This window comes from Miniopterus schreibersii (assembly GCF_964146895.1).
Source record: "Miniopterus schreibersii genome assembly, chromosome: 13".
NCBI lineage: Eukaryota > Metazoa > Chordata > Mammalia > Chiroptera > Miniopteridae > Miniopterus > Miniopterus schreibersii.
In genome coordinates, this window is record NC_138113.1 from 14881104 (window position 1) to 14897770 (window position 16667).

At 48.9% G+C, this 16667-nt stretch overlaps 1 protein-coding gene across 8 annotated transcripts in view; it reads left to right on the forward strand.

Annotated features, from left to right (window-relative positions):
- Window positions 1-7443: 7443 nt before the first annotated feature.
- LTBP1 (latent transforming growth factor beta binding protein 1) overlaps window positions 7444-16667 on the forward strand; it is a 313392-nt gene continuing 304168 nt past the window's right edge. For 4 of the 8 annotated variants that reach the window (XM_081157284.1, XM_081157287.1, XM_081157288.1 and 1 more), the window contains exons 1-2: window positions 7763-8280; window positions 9258-9328. In XM_081157284.1, the coding sequence (XP_081013410.1) occupies window positions 7802-8280; window positions 9258-9328 (550 nt within the window). In that variant the 5' untranslated portion in view covers window positions 7763-7801. Of the gene's footprint in view, window positions 8281-9257; window positions 9329-16667 lie in introns of all 8 variants that reach the window. The other 4 variants (XM_081157285.1, XM_081157276.1, XM_081157286.1 and 1 more) reach the window with 2 other exon arrangements.

Sequence of the window (16667 nt, forward strand, 5' to 3'; positions counted from 1 at the left end):
GCAGGAAGCGTTCGGTCTATTACAAGGCGCGATTCTGTGCCCGCCGGGGCTGGGGGCTGGGCGCTGCTGGGACAGGGGGTAGGAGGGTTGGGACGGTCCAGAGGGCTTCAGGGGAGTACAGGCTCTCGGGCTCTGTTCTGGAGGAGGGGGGCTTAGCTGAGGAGCTGAGGGTACTTCGGGAGGCCCATGTGAGCAAGGGGAGGCTAGAGGTGGGAATATGGGTGCCCTGTTTCCGCAGGCTAGCGGCTGACCAGTCTTTTTATTTTTCCAAAGAGAAAGAAGAAAAACAGGTACATAAATGTTGTTGGAACAGAGGTTCATTTGGGGGAGCAGCCCAGGATGTGGCTGAAAAAGTAAGAAGAAGGCAATCAGTGAAGGGCCTTGGGACTCAGAAAACCAGACAGGCTGGCTGGTAATTGATACGGAGACGGGGTGTAGTAACCTTGCATTTTCTTCGTTTTTTTTTTCTCTAGGCTGTTATATTTACTATATCATATCTTCATCAATCTCATGGCAACAGAGAAAATATTTTGGGGGGGAAATGCATGTTAAACCCAGGCAACATCATGTTCTATTGCCACTGGGTGAACATTAATGTAGACAAGAAAAATGACAATCACCAATGTCCAGAAAGTTAAAGAAAGAAGCAATTTCAGCTACTTAGCAACCTGGGAAGCGCTAAGGCTGAAGCAGTGCAGGAGATGCCGGTGAAAACTGGATCACAGGTTGTACGTAGCCGCATCTGAATGGAGAGAACACAGCTTTGCTTGGCCCACCTGGCACGCAACCAACCTTGCAGGTGTCTGGGCACCTTTGAACTTACATATAAGCGAGGAAACCAGAAAAACTTCCGCTGACTGAATCGAAGCTCAGAGGGGTTTGTAACTGAGATGCCACAGTGAAAGGCAAGCAATTGGGAGCCTCTTTGCGATCAAAAGACAAGTTTTCATAGGTTGCCCTGTTGAGGTGTCCCTCAGTTTGGTGTGCGTCCCAGGGCTTTCCAAGATGCAGACTCCATGGGAGCAAAAAGGTGATGCCTTTCTGCCCTCCTGTGCTCGGACTAGCCGGAGGCCCCGCGAGGTTTGCGGAGGCTGTGAATGACAAGTGGAAATCAAATTGTATCGACAGCTATTTAATTATTACGTAGTTTCATGTTCAAAGGTTCCGAATCAATGGGTATGAAAAAACCTCAGTGAAGGCTAAATTAATGAACAAATTCTGGTTAGCTGTAGACAGAGTCATGTCATCGTCTTTAGTGGCCGCCACAGTGGGACTCTCACCCTTGATTATACATAAGGCAAGTGAGAAGGGGACCAGAATAATCCGAAAGCGAAGTTTAGTATACACAGAACTTTATTTTCAGAATTTACTTTTGTTGATTTACTCTTCGAAATTTGTAGGAAGGCAGCCCATGCCCCTGACCCTCTTTCCGCTTAAGGGTCTCATGTCCCACGGTCCTTTTTCAATACTCACCACACATGTAATTACCTGTCCCAGGGCCGTTGTCCCCGTGAGACTGCATGCTCCGCGCGAGCAGGGCCTGTGTCCCCAGGCCAGGCGCTCAGGGCCAGCACCAAGGCCTTCACTGGCCCAGGGGCAACTCTGGGCTACAGTTCACCAGGTATTATTTTAACTTCCTTGCCTGCAACTGAATTCTGTTTTGATTTTGCTTTAATGCTCTACACAGGCTCGTGGAGGGCTCTATGGTTGTTTAATGAATGTTTGTTAGTGACAACTGAAAATACTTAAATGTCAAACCTGAAGCTTTAAAGGGAAGGGAAACCCTGGGGGAACCACAGTTCCCCTTGTGGCTCACTTCCAGGGGGCGCCTCATCTCTCTCTGCCCATTAGCCCCGTTTCTGTCTTGTCACACAGCTTGGCAGACACACTGACCCTTCATCGGGGAGTCTCAGCTTCAATTCTTCATCTGTAAAGTTTCATGTGAGTTTCCATGGAAGCGGGTTAAATGTGGAGAGGGCCACACGCTTCTAATCTCCTTCCTCCCCGATTTTTGATGAAAGGGTGGAAAGAACAAGGGAAGAGAACCATGAGAGTGACTGAAGTCCGTTTCTGTGGGAGTCTCGGGCCGAAGCTGCCACTGTCGTCGGCCACCTGCCAGTGGGGGAGAGACTTCTGTCTCTTCCACTTTGCACGAGGGGGCGGCAGCCAGCGGGCCTAACTGCGCTGGCACCTCTCAGGTCACGGGTTTAATTCTAGCCAGACCCGGGCAGGCTGACATCAGGTCAGACCCAGCCCATGCTCAGCAAAGGCTGCCGGCACCTTAGTGAGCAGCCTCAGCACACTGGCCTCAGGTTCCGGGTACAGTTCTCCTTTCCCTGCATTTCATTTTAACTCTTCCCTTTCCCCTCTTCCTACCTGTTTCCTACCTCTCTCCTTCGCCGATGCCCCCTTCACTTGTGGCCTCGCCAGTGCATTCCCCTTCGGGCCTTACCTCCCGCCACTGCCCGACCCCCCTCCTGCCTCCCCTCTCTCTGTCTTCACACTCTTTTTCTTTTTTTAACCTGGAAATTTAACTTTACTTACAAATGCTCTCCTAGGAACAAAGATGCCATTCCACCCCCTTTAAAATATAACTTGATAGTTTCCAGAAAAAAACCATTTACATAGTTTAAATCTTTCCGCATAAAACTGTATTATGGGATGAGCAATGGTCTAAGAGATAAAAACACAACAAAAACCACTTATCTAGCATGAATGTGCTGTTGACAGAATGAAGAATTAAGAATCATATCCCTCGATGTGCTGTTCCAAGAAACTGAAACATGTGATAATTTGGGAGAGGTAAATGCTTCACAGTGAATCTTCTTGCATAGATAAGTCTTACACAGTATAGTTTGATTGTGATTGTATAGATTGCTCTTGCAGGCCAATATTTATGCTGATTTTTAAAAATAAGGCATCATTGTAAAACGGGCATAGACTTTTAAATATGTTTTTATCTTAGAAGAAGGAGAGGAAGAGAGAGAGACAGAGAGAGACAGAGAGAGAGAAACATCAGTGTGATCAGCTGCCTCCCGCACGCCCCCTACTGGGGAACAAGCCTGAAACCCCAGGCATGTGCCCTGACCGGGAATCGAACCGGTGACCTTCTGGTGCATGGGAGGCTGCTCAACCAACTGAGCCACACTGGCCAGGGCGAAAAAGGGCATAGACTTTTCTACACAGATTTTCCTATCAATGAAAATAAGTAGATATTGATCTCGTCTCATCATTCAGGCTAATTAATAAAATAAGAAATGCACAAAAGGAACTTAAGACCAAAAAATATAATCATCATGTGACTGACAAAATTGGAATTCTTCCTGAAATCAGAGTATTGCCCCTCAACAGTTACTATAAATTTGCATTTTCATAGTCAAGATAATATATAGACAAACCATTTAACCCAAGAGTTCAAAATAAAATTATCCAAGTTACCTATTTATCATTTTATATGTAGTAATTACTTTTTAAAAGTCCTTCAAATCTTATCTAGGAAGATGATCACTCTCACATCATAGCTAAGCCACAAGGAATTTCAAAACTTTGAAAAATATTTCATCCCTGAGAAGTGAGAGAGGAAAAAGCTCTAAAAACGCACAAGTCACAGTCCTGTCCCCCTTTCACAGTCGTTATCACAGCAGGAACTTTTATTAACAACAAGCAAGTGGATTCCAACCCTGAATTGTTACTGCCTCTGATGAGTTGACCTTTTTGTAATGAAACTATACATGTAGCACTGAAATTAAAAAGATAAGTATGGACTCTGGTTTTATTATCAGGTTTACGTTTTTGTCAAGTCCAAGGACAGCCAGCGAAGATATGTATATTCCAATAAGGACTGAAGTAATAACTCCTGGTGGCAACTCTTCTGAGTCTCTTTCCCCCGTTGATTTTCACCCAAATAGTAAAAGCAATACAACTGCAGTTGAGTTTACTGTTACTGATGGCATTCTCCTCACGGCTCCTACAGATTGAACAAGGTCTATTAGCTACGATTTAATTCCTGGCTCCTCTCCCCACCCGCCAATTCCCTGGCAGCTCTGCGCCGGCCCTGGAGCGGAGCAGCCCGCAGCAGGGTGAAGGGTGAAGGCCTTGGTCGCTGGGAGCCACCCCGGGCTCCTCTCCCTCTCCTTCCGTTCCTCAATCTCTCTCTCTTGCTCTCTCCTATTTTCTCTCCCTTTTCTCTCCAACCTTATTGACTTCCTGTTTCTCTCTTTCCCTTCTCCCTTCCCTTTCTCTTTCTAAGAATTTCTTGATGCAACTAGAAGGAACTGAAAGGTGCTCCACGAAACCCTCGGCCGGAGGAGAACATGAGTGGAAGCAGTTCTCATCACGGGCAGCCACTAAATTTGATTTGTAGCCGATCTGAAATGTAGGAAAAGATTTCCAATTACAAAACTCATCAAGTGTAAGGATGAGGGAACCTGGCTGCATTTTAAGTTTGACTAATGGTTTCAAAGTGCTTTAAAATGTTTGGCATTTGCCAGCCTTCCTTTCTTCCCCTAATCCTCTAGCTCAGGAGTTTTTATGGGAAATATAATCCTCTTTTCTGATTCATTTACACTTAGCTCATCTGCGTATTGTTTTGTAAAAATCGTCTGAAATCCAAGACGTTTTATGAGATCTTTAAAGGCTTGTTTTTTGAACCAGGAAGTTGTGTAGTGCCAATATAAATAGACCTTGAAACCTGGGGTTCGGGGGGTTGGGGGGAGCAGACCCATGGCATTAAACTGGCTCTGGACTTGGCAAAGGCTGGTCCCCATGTGGGACAGAAACTGGGCTTTCACTCAGAATAATAGTGAGCCCCGTGTTTTGGGTGAGTAACCATCTTCTATGATAGTACACAGGGTGCATGACACATTTTTTTCAAGAACTGTCTGTGTAAATAACGAGATTTATGTGCAAAACTGTGACTTTGCTAGAGTTTCCCCACTAGGGTGGGACTGCTTACTTATGTGGACATTGCCACATTAGTGATTGTGTATATACACATGTATACAAAATGTTTATGGGTCCTTTGGGGATGAGATTAACATTCACACTAGGGAGTCTTCCTGTGGTTATGCTCCACAGATGATCTGACTGTGACATACCCAAAGCTGTCATGAGGCAGGTTGCACTCGGGTTGAAGATTGGGGTGAAATACCTACCTCTGCATTGCTGTGGGCCAAGAGCAAGGAAAGTTGTATTGCATTTTTTGAACAGTAGAAAACATTTTTCTGCAGAGCCACAGAGCATTGCGAATTCAGGTCATTGGTTTCCCCAAATGCAAGGACCTGGGTTGATCCCTAGGCTCTTTGGAAACAGACTCAGAGAGGTGAAATAACTTGCCCAAGTTCCTACGAGAAGTAAAGTGGGGTGCTCCCAGACTGAGAGCTCCCTGTCCAGGCTCTGTCCTCTGCAGGCAGTTGCCTCTCACTGACAGAAAGAGGCCTTGATGTATGTGACTAATCTAGGTTCTGTGAGTGACACATGCACAGCCCACCCACCGTTGCACTGAAGTCTGGTCCTTTGGTGATGCTGCGCTTAATTATTTCCTGAGCCTTCACCCGTGTGACACCTCTCCTCTCCTGTCCTGACTCTTCAGAATGGAGTCAGTGCTTCTAGACACCCCCTTCCCCTATCCATTGCGACTGCTGCTATATGATCCCGACCTAAGAGGTCAAATCTCTGTAGACTGACTTGAACTGCAGGCAGGAAGGGTTTTCCCTACATATTGTGAATCTTCCACAAGATGGCAAAGGTTTTACTGGCCATTCACAATGTACAAATCAGGTCCTGTCTTGTGAATTCAGTATTATCTCACAGTGTTGCTTAATTCAGTTGTTGTTTATCTTTTTTAAAGCTTTCATTTATTTACATCTTGTCTCCCTCATCAGATAGGACAAAGGGGTTGTGCCTTGTGACACTGTATCTGCAGAGGGTCAGCCTCAAGGTGCTTGGATAGTGACGAGCTTGTGTTGTGTCCTTCCTGCAGCACAGCTTTTCCACCCACCCTCCTTCCTCAGTCTTAGCTGGTTCCCTTTGGCTCAGAGGCTGACCCGGGGTGACCTCACCCATACTGTTAGGGCTGGAAGGAACTGTTAATCCAGCTTCTTAGTATTGTGAAGGAGGAAGTTGAAATTCAGAGAGGAGAAGTGAACTGCCTGTGGTCTTACAATTAGCTGCCGCGTTAGCACTGAGCTGAGGTCTCTCCCTCCTGTGCAATGCTATTTATTTTAGGACGGTGGCTCTCAGAGAGTCTTCTCACATGAAACTGGTGTTCAGGCAGATGGACTGAGACCCTCTCCTGCCAAATCAAATACTGGAGATCTTCCTTCAATTCACAGAAAAAAGTAAATGGATTTTTCCTCAGCTTAAAAAGTTATTTCCATTAATTCTTTTTGAATCATTGTGACCTGCTACCAATTGTCTATTAGCCAATGTAGGCAGACAACAAATCAAAGGGTAAGCCACAAATAAATATAAGCAAGGACAACCAAAGTCTTGGAAACCATCATTTTTAGTTATAGGGCTTTAAAAAAAAGACTGCTATAACCATGGGTTTCTATTGCATTCATATAATAAATCGAGCATTCCTACTGGAGACATTGTTTTCAAATCAAGTGCTAGAAGTAAATATGCCATTATTTCGTGGTTTCCCCCAAAGGGCACTATGATCCCAGCGACTCTGGAACATTCTGCAGCTCCCCTAATGTGATTTTGGGTCATTTCTAGTGAGCGATTCTTCCCTTTTGGAGAGAGCCCCAGGGAACTGACCCGACTTAAAAAAAAAATTACTAATAATGGCTTGGGGTTGTCCTGAATCCTAAACCTTGTACTTCTATCCCAAAGGCCTTTTCACCGAGAGGAGGGCAGCCTCCGGGGTGAACTTGCGTTGCGGGTTTCCCCGGCTACGCGGGCGCCCCCTGCCGCCCGCGCCGCGCACTTGCACAGGCCGCGCGAGGAGCAGGGTACCAGGGGCTGCGGCCCGAGCCGCCCGCGCGCCGGGCTCAGCCCGCAGCCATCGGGACGCTGTCCCGCCCCTCGACGGGCGGGCGCACCTCCAGCAGCCCTTCCTGGGGCCCCACCTGGTATCTGAACCCAGTCCCCGCAGCAAGCATCCGAGCAAACACCGATAAGAAAATGCCTGGGAATGCCTCCCAGACAATACCTAGCGAGCCCTGTGCGGCTTCCAGAAGGCAAGGACCGTTCGGGGACTTTGCGGGGTCCTTTGTCCCTTCCCGGGACGCGGGATCGGGAGCGGGGACCTCCGCCTCGCAGGAACAATCTGGGGGGACGTGGAGGGTGGCGGCGCGTCCTCGGGCTCTTCGCACGCTCTCCCCAATTAGGGCTTGCTGCCTGACGTCACGTCTGCCGGAGATTGGCTGCTGGGCTCTGACACTGGGCTGCTCGGCGAGGGGAACTTTTAAATACTCTGCAGTCGGGGCTGCCCGCGAGCGTCCCGCGCGCTCACGCCCGCCTTCGCCCGCTCTCGCCGAGCCCCGGGGCGGCGCCCCTCGCGCGGCGGCTGGGCCGGGGGACCCTCACCTTGCACAGCCCCTGCCCTCGCCCCTCCCCTGCTGGCTCCCCGCTCCCCACCCCCAGGCCTGCCCCCTCCTCCCCGCCGCTTTTCGGCTGGGGTCTGGGGCCGCTCCGGCGCCCGCCGAGCTTCCTCTCCCGTGAGCGAGTTGGCCTCCTCCCCGCCTTCCCGGGCTCTCGCAGTTCTCCGGGGAGGCTGAGCGCGCGCAGCGGCCGCACCGGGCTGGCCGCGCGGCTGGGGGCGGGGGTCGGGGTCGGGGTCGGGGTCCGGGCGGCGATGGCGGGGGCCTGGCTCAGGTGGGGGCTGCTGCTCTGCGCGGGGCTGCTCGCGTCCTCCGCGCACGGCCGGGTCCGCAGGATCACGTACGTGGTGCGCCCGGGCCCCGGCCTGGCGGCGGGCGCCTTGCCCCTGGGCGGGCCCCCGCTCCCGCGGACCTTCAACGTCGCGCTCAACGCCAGGTACAGCCGCAGCTCCGCGGGCGCCGGGGCCCCGAGCCGCGCCTCCCCGGGCGCCCCCTCGGAGCGGACCCGGCGCACGAGCCAGCCCGGGGGCGCGGCCCTGCAGGGGCTCCGGCCGCCCGAGCCGGCGCGCCCCGGGGGCTCGGGCGCGCAGCTCCACCCCAAGCCCGGCGGGCACCCGGCGGCCGGCCCGTTCGCCAAACAAGGCAGGCAAGCCCCGCGATCCAAAGTGCCGCAGGAGACGCAGAGCGGCGCGGGCTCGAGGCTGCAGGTTCACCAGAAGCAGCAGCTGCAGGGGTAAGGCCCCCCCCCCTCGCGCACCGCCCGCGCCGGGCCAGCCGGAGCCCCGCAGCCGCCGCGGTGCGCGGCCGGTCGGCTCCCCCCCGCCCCTCGGCCGGTGTGCGGGCGGAGCGGAGTGCGGGGAAGCCCGGAGACTTTTTACCCCGGATAAACCCGAGCGCATTGTTGCTGAGCTGCGGATAAACAAAAGGCATTTCTGCCCGGGGCGTAACCTCCTGTGCGCGAACCCGGCCACTCTTAGAAGTTGGGCGTAAACATGAAGTCACTACAACTTAATCCCTCAGCATCAATTAAACTTCTTGCAACACAGTTTTAATTTTAATTTTTTTTTTTACTCTCTAGCTAATGAAAAAAACGTTTTGGTTCCTGTTCTTTGGCCTAGAGCCTTTCAGCATCCTAGAAATTCTGGGCTTGGCTTTTCTGCACCTGTGGGGCCAGCTTTCCAGGGCGGTGTGTCTTAGCACAGACAGAATTTCCCGTTGCAGAGTTTGTTATCGGGGGGGCTCTTAAACATCCTCCCTGACCCCCCAAGCCATAAATCACAGGTTAGGGGTGTGGAGAAAACTGGTTTAGATTATTTGGTGTTTTTCTTCAAGGGTGTTTCCAGGCATTGTGATCTCACCCCTCCTTGTTTGTACACTTTTTTTCTAAAACTCAGATGCAATTTAAAATGTGAGCACAGATAGTATACAAAATACATTTGTCTCTGCTTTAGGGCTTAAGGAAACCACTTATTTGGACCTCGAGCTCTCCTTCTGTAGAGCTCTTGGTTTTCCCACCCTTTCCTGATACACGGGCCTTATCCTTCTAAGTGGGCAGCTGCGGGTTGGGCGTCCTGGGCACCCGTTAGGACTCTCTGGAAGCCAGAGGAACATGGAAGCAGGATGCTGGGCTTCCAGGAACCCCCTGGAAGCTCGGGTTCTCTGGAAGAGAGAGTTGCAACTGCTGGACTCAGAAGTCTTGCTTTGTTTCAGGGTCAATGTCTGTGGAGGGCAGTGCTGCCACGGCTGGAGTAAGGCCCCTGGGTCCCAGAGGTGCACCAAACGTAAGTTTCCATGTTCACAGCGGCCCTGCACAGGCAAAGCGGGGCTGTTCACCCAGGGACGACCCAGCAGGGGTCATGTGAAAGGGGCTAATGCTGTCCTGGATAAGTTGGTGTCCGGAGTACAATCCACCCCATTATCTGCAGCCTTCGTTACCCCCTGGGAAGGGCTGGGCCAGGGCAGTGTTGGTATCAATGCCAGCAGCAAACTGTTGTTTGAGCCATGCAGCCAAGACTCCTCTGCACTCAACTCACTCGCTTTTAATCACTGGGTCACACCTGTGAATCAGAAGTTAGGCAGAAATCCCCACTGGAGGGTGTGCCATGTGACAGAACCAACACAATTCATTTAAACGTGGATGTCAACAAACGAAAACATTCCTTAAGACGATGGCAGGAGGGGAATGGGAAGCAGGAGGCCCTATTTTGGAATTAAACATCAGTAGTTTTTAAAGCTTTCTGAAAAGAGCAGCCAGAATCCTTGAGGCCTGTTTCCCAGGAGGTAACCATTCCGCTGTCTTCAGAACCGACAGGTGGGGTTTCCTGCAATTACTACTCGTCCTTAGCAGTGTTTTAGGCGAATGGATTAATGATGCACATGGATGGGGAAATATTTCCCCTATGCACTGTGAAGTTAAGGATTAAGTTAAAACATATTTTGAGGCTCCCCTTGATGAGTTGCTTCTGTCTGGTGTTAATTGGAAATAAAGAAATTGTACTTCCACTCAGAAAAAGGTAAGCATTCTTAGGTGTTCTCTACATAGAGCTTGAGCCGTAACCGTGTGGACTGGAATCGTCCAGGATTTCAGCCACCGATTAGTATTCGGCATAATAAGTCAGGTTTAGCAATTTGTCCTGTATATGGTTGGGATTTTAAAGTACTGGTGGATGAGATTGTAAAAATTCTAGTCCAGTCATTCTGGTGAACTTGTTTGTTGAAAAATGCCTTCAGTCCTTGAAAGTAACAGAAGGACTTTGGCACGGTGGCTTTAATTTTGTAAAAAAGGAGTGTCCAGGTGGGTTGTGGTTTGGCTGTGATCAAGGAGTAGTGGCAGATGAAACTCGCTGTGAGCCTCCCGATTACTGAACTCAAACCACTAGATCAGAAATGCTCAGGCTTGTAGGCGTTTGCGATTAAGCCATAATATTTCACTTCTTAGATTACACTTGACGGTAGTGCACCAGTATTTTCCTGAATTTACAGTTGCTCAGGTCAAATTATACACCCTCTACTTCCTTCAGTAATTTCTGTTGAAAACCTGATGATATGGTTTATTTAAAAAATAGAGACAACCCATCCATGGCAGCACCATTGGGGTGGGATACTGCTGTGTACAGATTAAAAATACAAAGCGGGATTAGAGAGATTATGGGCGGGTGCTCCTCCATGCCTGTCGGAGAGAAAGCATTAAGACTTTAAGAAGTTTACTTGGCAAATGATGCAGTTAAGGGCCCTCTCTGGAAAGGGCCTTGTTCTCAGGTTGTCTGAAGATTTAGGGACCCAAAGATGTTCTAGAAGATCCAGAGGTGCTCTAGATTCTATAGTCTAGAAGGAGAACGTCCAGATCTTGAGGAGTGGCCACATGGCTTTCTGCTTTTCCAGGTGAGAGAGAGGAAAGGGCATGTGTGTGCCTGGGTTTAGCTGGGTGTACCCTCTGAGAAGCTAGGGTTGAACAGTTACTGCAGAGAAAGTAGCACCATTCATTTAGCCTCACAATACCAACAACAAGTGCTTCTGGCTTTTGGCTCAAGTTATCCTTCCAGGTCCTAGAAGGTAGCCCTTGGGCAGCACTGGGATCTAAACAATACAACATCATTTTCCTGATTAGCCTTCCTGCCCAATCTGACAAATGAACTCAGGCCCGAATGCTAGAAACCCAAATCACAAGTCCTTGCAGGAATAATTGTTTTTAAAAGTGATCCTGGGGTAGGTCAGTGCTCAGTCCAAAGTGATGTATCTACTAGATGGATCTGTTTCAATGGAGAACTTGCTTTGTGTGTGTCTAGCATAGCCAGTGAGATGAGGAGCCTTCTGCCTCCAGATGGGACAGCTGGGGTTACTTCTGATGCTGGAAACTTGTGTCCATGGCTGAGCAGTGTGACACCAGGGAAAACCCTTGGTTTAGAAGAAGAGTGAGGTCAAATCCTCAAGCCTTCACTAGCTGTGTGGCCTCGGGGAACTCATTTGACCTCTCTAACCCAATTTCCCATCCTGAAATGACTGTGCTAAAACCTTGCCTGCTTTGTAGGATTATTGCAGGTGTCGCAGTTAAAGGATGGCGCGCGAGCCTTGGTGAAACCAGAAAGATGCTCAGTTTATTATTGGATCAGGCCACGTAAATCCTGTCTCACTGACCTGTTACTTGGTTTTCTTCTTTCCCTGTGTGTTTCCCCAGCCCTTGTCCTTGTCGTGGTCTTCTTTTAAAGTAACTTAGGGTTGGGGGGTGGGTAGGTGGGGAAGATGAATAAGTTCTGGAGATCTAATGCCGGGCAATGTGACAATAGTTAACAACACTGTGCAGTGGACCTGGAATTTACCCAGAGGTTGGATCTTAAAGTGTCCTCACCACAAAAAAGAAATGTTAAGTATGTGAGGTGATGGGTATGTTAATTAGCTTGATTGTGGTGATTACTTCACAACGTATCGAAACAACGGCATACGCCTTAAACATGTACAAGTTTTTATTTGTCAGTGATACCGTAATAAAGATGAAAAACAAGAATGAATGAAAAAGCCAGTCATTCCTGTTCCGTTCTGGCTTTAATTACCAAGAAAAAGGAAATAAAGTACTTTGGGTTGTTCTGTGCCCTGGAATAATTTATTTTGAAAGAACTTTAAAGGAGTCTAAATATTAGATTATTTGTGTGTCTCTGGCTCTCCTGTGTAAAAGCTTGCTGTCTAAGGGGGGAAATGCTCCCCTAAGGTATTCATAAATTGAGTGGAAAAAATCCTCACACCCGTTTTTGTCACTGTAACCACTTCAGTGAATACTTGGCATTGAGATTGCAAAAGAAATTGATTTGTGGTCTCCTTCCTCTCTCACTTATTATGCTGAGATTGAACAATTGCACTTGGGTATGATGTATTACATTTAAAAACACAAAAACACCAATGGCATGCCCACATGGCGCTCCTCCTTAATAGAGCAGTCATAAAATGTGTGCACATTCAGCTGTATCCCCCATGATGCCTCCTCAGTGTCGTTGCATTTTGAGGATAATTGAAAGGCTTTTAGTTGAAGAATTTCAGGTCATATCCAATTGATGCAGAAAGTATTTCTGTATAAGAGATTGGATGTGTTTATGTTGTTTTGTTTCCTTAATCCAGTGAAGAAATAAGCTACTCCTTCGAGGCAACTTGAATTGTTTTTAGTTGATTATAACTGAATTTAAATAGGCCACAGGCAAATGCTTCTGAAGACCGAAGACTTAGTGAACCTGAAATTGCAGATCAGAGACGTGAAACAATCAGGAGCAGACCCACACAGGCAGAGAATGGATATGTCACCCCCAGAGGTGGTCCTGGGGGCTCTAGCGGCCCAGCCTCTCTGGACGGATGCCCGATTGCATGTTAATGTGGTTTTTCCAGACACCCTTTGTGTGTGGAACTCTAGAAGTTGAAATCACAGAACAAGATGTGTCTATTGTTATTAATAGGAAGTGACTGCTGATGATACCAGCTTTGGGCAAAAGAGAGTTCCATGTTTGCCCCCTTTTCAAAGAGTTAGCCTTTAGAGGAGGGCTTTGTAGCTGAGAAACTTTGTCTTTCAAGTGGGGCATTCATGTTTTTGCCTCCCCATTTTTGCATTTTTTCCCCCTCTGTCCAAACTGACCCCCCCCCCAATGGGTTCTTTCAATTTTTTTGTTCCCCTTTCAGGGTAAATGCTGGCCAAAGAGAGAGACCTTGCTGGTGGGCTTGGCTTTAAAGGGGATTCTGGATGTGGGAGCGCCCACCACAGGGAACAAAGGGGAGATGAGGGTGAGGCTGGGTTGGCAGAACCAGGTGGACGGAGGAGGAAAGGTGGCGGAGGGCCTGGCACACGGCAGGCCCTGGGTAAATGCGCGGATGGTGCTTTCATTTGTTTAACGGATATCTGTTTGCTTTTACCATGTGCCGCGTTCTATGAATAGAGGAGAAACGCAGCCAGCTGTGGGGAGGACAGGGTCTGTTTTTACTCACTTAACTCATGGCACAGCAAGTGACTTGTTCTCTCCTTAGCAAGGAACAGAAGAATCGATATTCCATTGCTTTTCCATTGGCACTCAGCCCACGCTGCTTTGAAAAAAGGAAACCCACACCCAGGCACGTTCCTTAATTTTATACAGAGAGGAAAGAGTTACGTGTACCCTTGGTACTCAGAGATGCTGCAGTCCGTGGCATCGATGGCATGGTCCTGGAGGGTGTAATGTGGCCAGATTCCAGGTGACCGAGAGGGACTTCCAGCTGTCTCCTGTCCCTTTTGGCTCAGTGTTGTGCTAGCTGAGCTCGGGAGTCAGGCCTGGAGTGATTACACATTTTTCGTGTGCCTGCTATGGCCATTGACAGCTGCTTTGCCAATAGATCTGCAGCGAGGTTTACCATGGCAGCTGCTGGGGGGGCCACCCTGGCCCCAGAGCTGGTGGGAGCTGGGGCGGGAGGGCGGGAGGCCCGGCTGGAAAATGTGGTCATGCTGCTCAGACAGCCTGGCGAAGGGAGAGGGACCCAGAGGTCAAGTTCACACTGGGTCAAATATGTGTTCTCAACACTAGTTAAAACAAACATTTAGGAGCCATAAATTCTGTGTTGTGATAGTACTTAAACCTCCTCTGTGAAGCCCTCCCCCAGCCCCTGGGCCAGCCTGAGCACACTGCCCGCCCAGCCCTCCGGGCCCTGCCTGGCCTGCTTATTGCAACGTTTCTCTGCCCAGTGAACCCCGGGCCCTTAGGAAGCCTGACTTGCTGACAGGACCTTTGGCAACCACAGGGTTTTGCTGTTTCTGACCCTGTTATTTGTTGTCTTGGATATTCCAAACATACTCAAACATGTTTGGGAGCTCCAATGAAATTTTCCTAAAATGCAGATTTTGCTTCCAGGTCCTAGCTAGCAATGAGCAGGGTGACGTGGGGCGCTGGGGCTGGGTCACCACTCTCGTAACACCCACCAGGATGGGAGCAGGGACCGAGGAGCTGCTGATGGAGTGAGGGGAGCTTGTGCTGTGCTTTGTGGTGCACTGAGAGCATTTTGTTATCTTCACACCCCGTGGGGGTTGGCGAGGCAGGCGTGATTTGTCACCCCCTTTACAAACAGGGCAGTGTTCAGACCCCCCCAGACCTTGAGGCTCTTGGCTCATGGTTCTTTCCACCACCCTCAGCTGCCTGGATGTCCAGCACTGCAACATTCTCTCTAGAGGTCTTGGTCTCTTAACTGTCCATCCGACAGCCCTGCCTGGATTGGCTTTCGCTGCCTCAGTTCCCTTTGTGATCTCCTAAGCTGTATTAGTTTGCTACAGCTGCTGTAACAAAGTGCCACAACCTGGGTGGCTTAGAAGAGCAGACATTGATTGTCTCAGAGTCTGGGGGCCAGAAGTCCAAAATCAAGGTGTCAACAGGATGGGTTCCTTCTGAGGACTACAAGGGAGGCCTCTCTTCTTGGCTTGTAGAAAGCTGTCTGCCCCCTGTGTCTCTACATCGTCCTCTGTGTATGTCTATCTTTGTGTCCAAATTTCCCCTATTTATAAGGATACCGGTCATATTGAATTAGGGTTCATTCTAATGACCTCATTTTAACTGGATTACCTCTATAAAGATACGATGTCCAAATAAAATTCAACTGAGGTCACATACTATGGTACTGGGGGTCAGGACTCCAACATATCTTTCTTCTGGGGGTGGGGCACAATTCAGCTTGTAACAGACCCATAGATACTGTGCACTTGGACTTGAGAGGTGGGATGCTTGGAGGTGGGTCACCCCTGGGGCACTAGGGAATTCCCTAGAGCAACCGGGGATGGGTGGGTGGAGCCTCGGTTGGCCCCTTCCACACAGGCAGTGACTGCGACCCTAAGTTGGCTTCATCCCTAAGGCAGGAGCTCTGGCTGCTCCAGGGAGGAATTGGCTACTTATGATTTTGGTTATGACTCTGGCCCATTTTTACTTGGTGTGTTTTAAGAAGTTCTGGATTGGTGGTTCTTAAACATGAATGTGCAGCTGATCACTGGTGGAGTTCGTTAAAGTGCTTTATTTAATCAGTCTCGAGTTTTTCACAAGTGCCCCAGTGACGCTGATGAAGGTGGCCCCCATTCTGAGAAACAGTGATTCAGAAGGAGCCTTGTCCTGGGCAGTATTTATGACCTTTGTTTGGGTATTTAAGGGCCAAGCCCAACACTTAACAATTCAGAAACTTCTCAAGGCGGGGGTCCTCTAAATATTAGTTTAGCTCAGTTTTGAATAGTGCATACAAAGATTGCAGCATATAGGGTTATGTCATCCAGTTTTTCTTTAGTTAGTTGAGTGTTTGATAAGTATATTTATTTTTACAAGAGTTGGAAAATTTCAAAATTGTTAATGATATGTAGGTGCTTAAATAAAATGATTTTAAAAGGGGTTGAAACTCTCTGGAACACACTGAGTGTTTTTTTCCACTAAATATTCTATTTTTAATTACAAAATATTTTTAAATACACAAAAACAGAGAATACTATATCCAACAGAGTCGTGTTTTTAAAACCTCCCAGATGCGGTAATTAAGCAGAATGATTTATAGATAAGGGAGAGACTATGATCTTATCTTGCTCTAAATGCGTGTTTTACTAATGACGTTTCCTGTCTTGTTAGTGGAGAGAAAATAGCACATAATTGGTTGGTGTGACACAAATTGGTTGTTTTGCTTCTTACGGAAAACTACATCACAGCTGTATTTATCTGTATGTGCCCATGTGCACCTATTCATTTGCCTTCCTTATTACTCAGGATTGAAGATTTCTGGTTGGCACAGTCCGTTGGACTGGGAGACCTGGGGCAAGGCCCGGTGACCCCCTTCACAGCGCAGGTACAGTGACCATCTGTACCATGATTCGGAGGCTTGTTGGGGTGCCGCACAAAGTAATATGTGAAAAGTGCTGAGAGATTGGGACGCCTGCCCAACAATATTTGAGCTCTCAGGGGCTCCCATTCTGCTTAGGCTCGCCCCCTCCTGGGTGCCCCAGCCTTCCACACACCCCTTGGAGTTTCTCAGATCCCCTGGTGAAAATCGTGGTGCGCTCTCCTCTCCTCGCCTCCCCGAGCATGGATTTCGCTCTTACCTGGCTCTTCATAGGGCTGGACCCAGTGGGAGAGGGATCTGTCCCCCATCAGTGAGGATCTC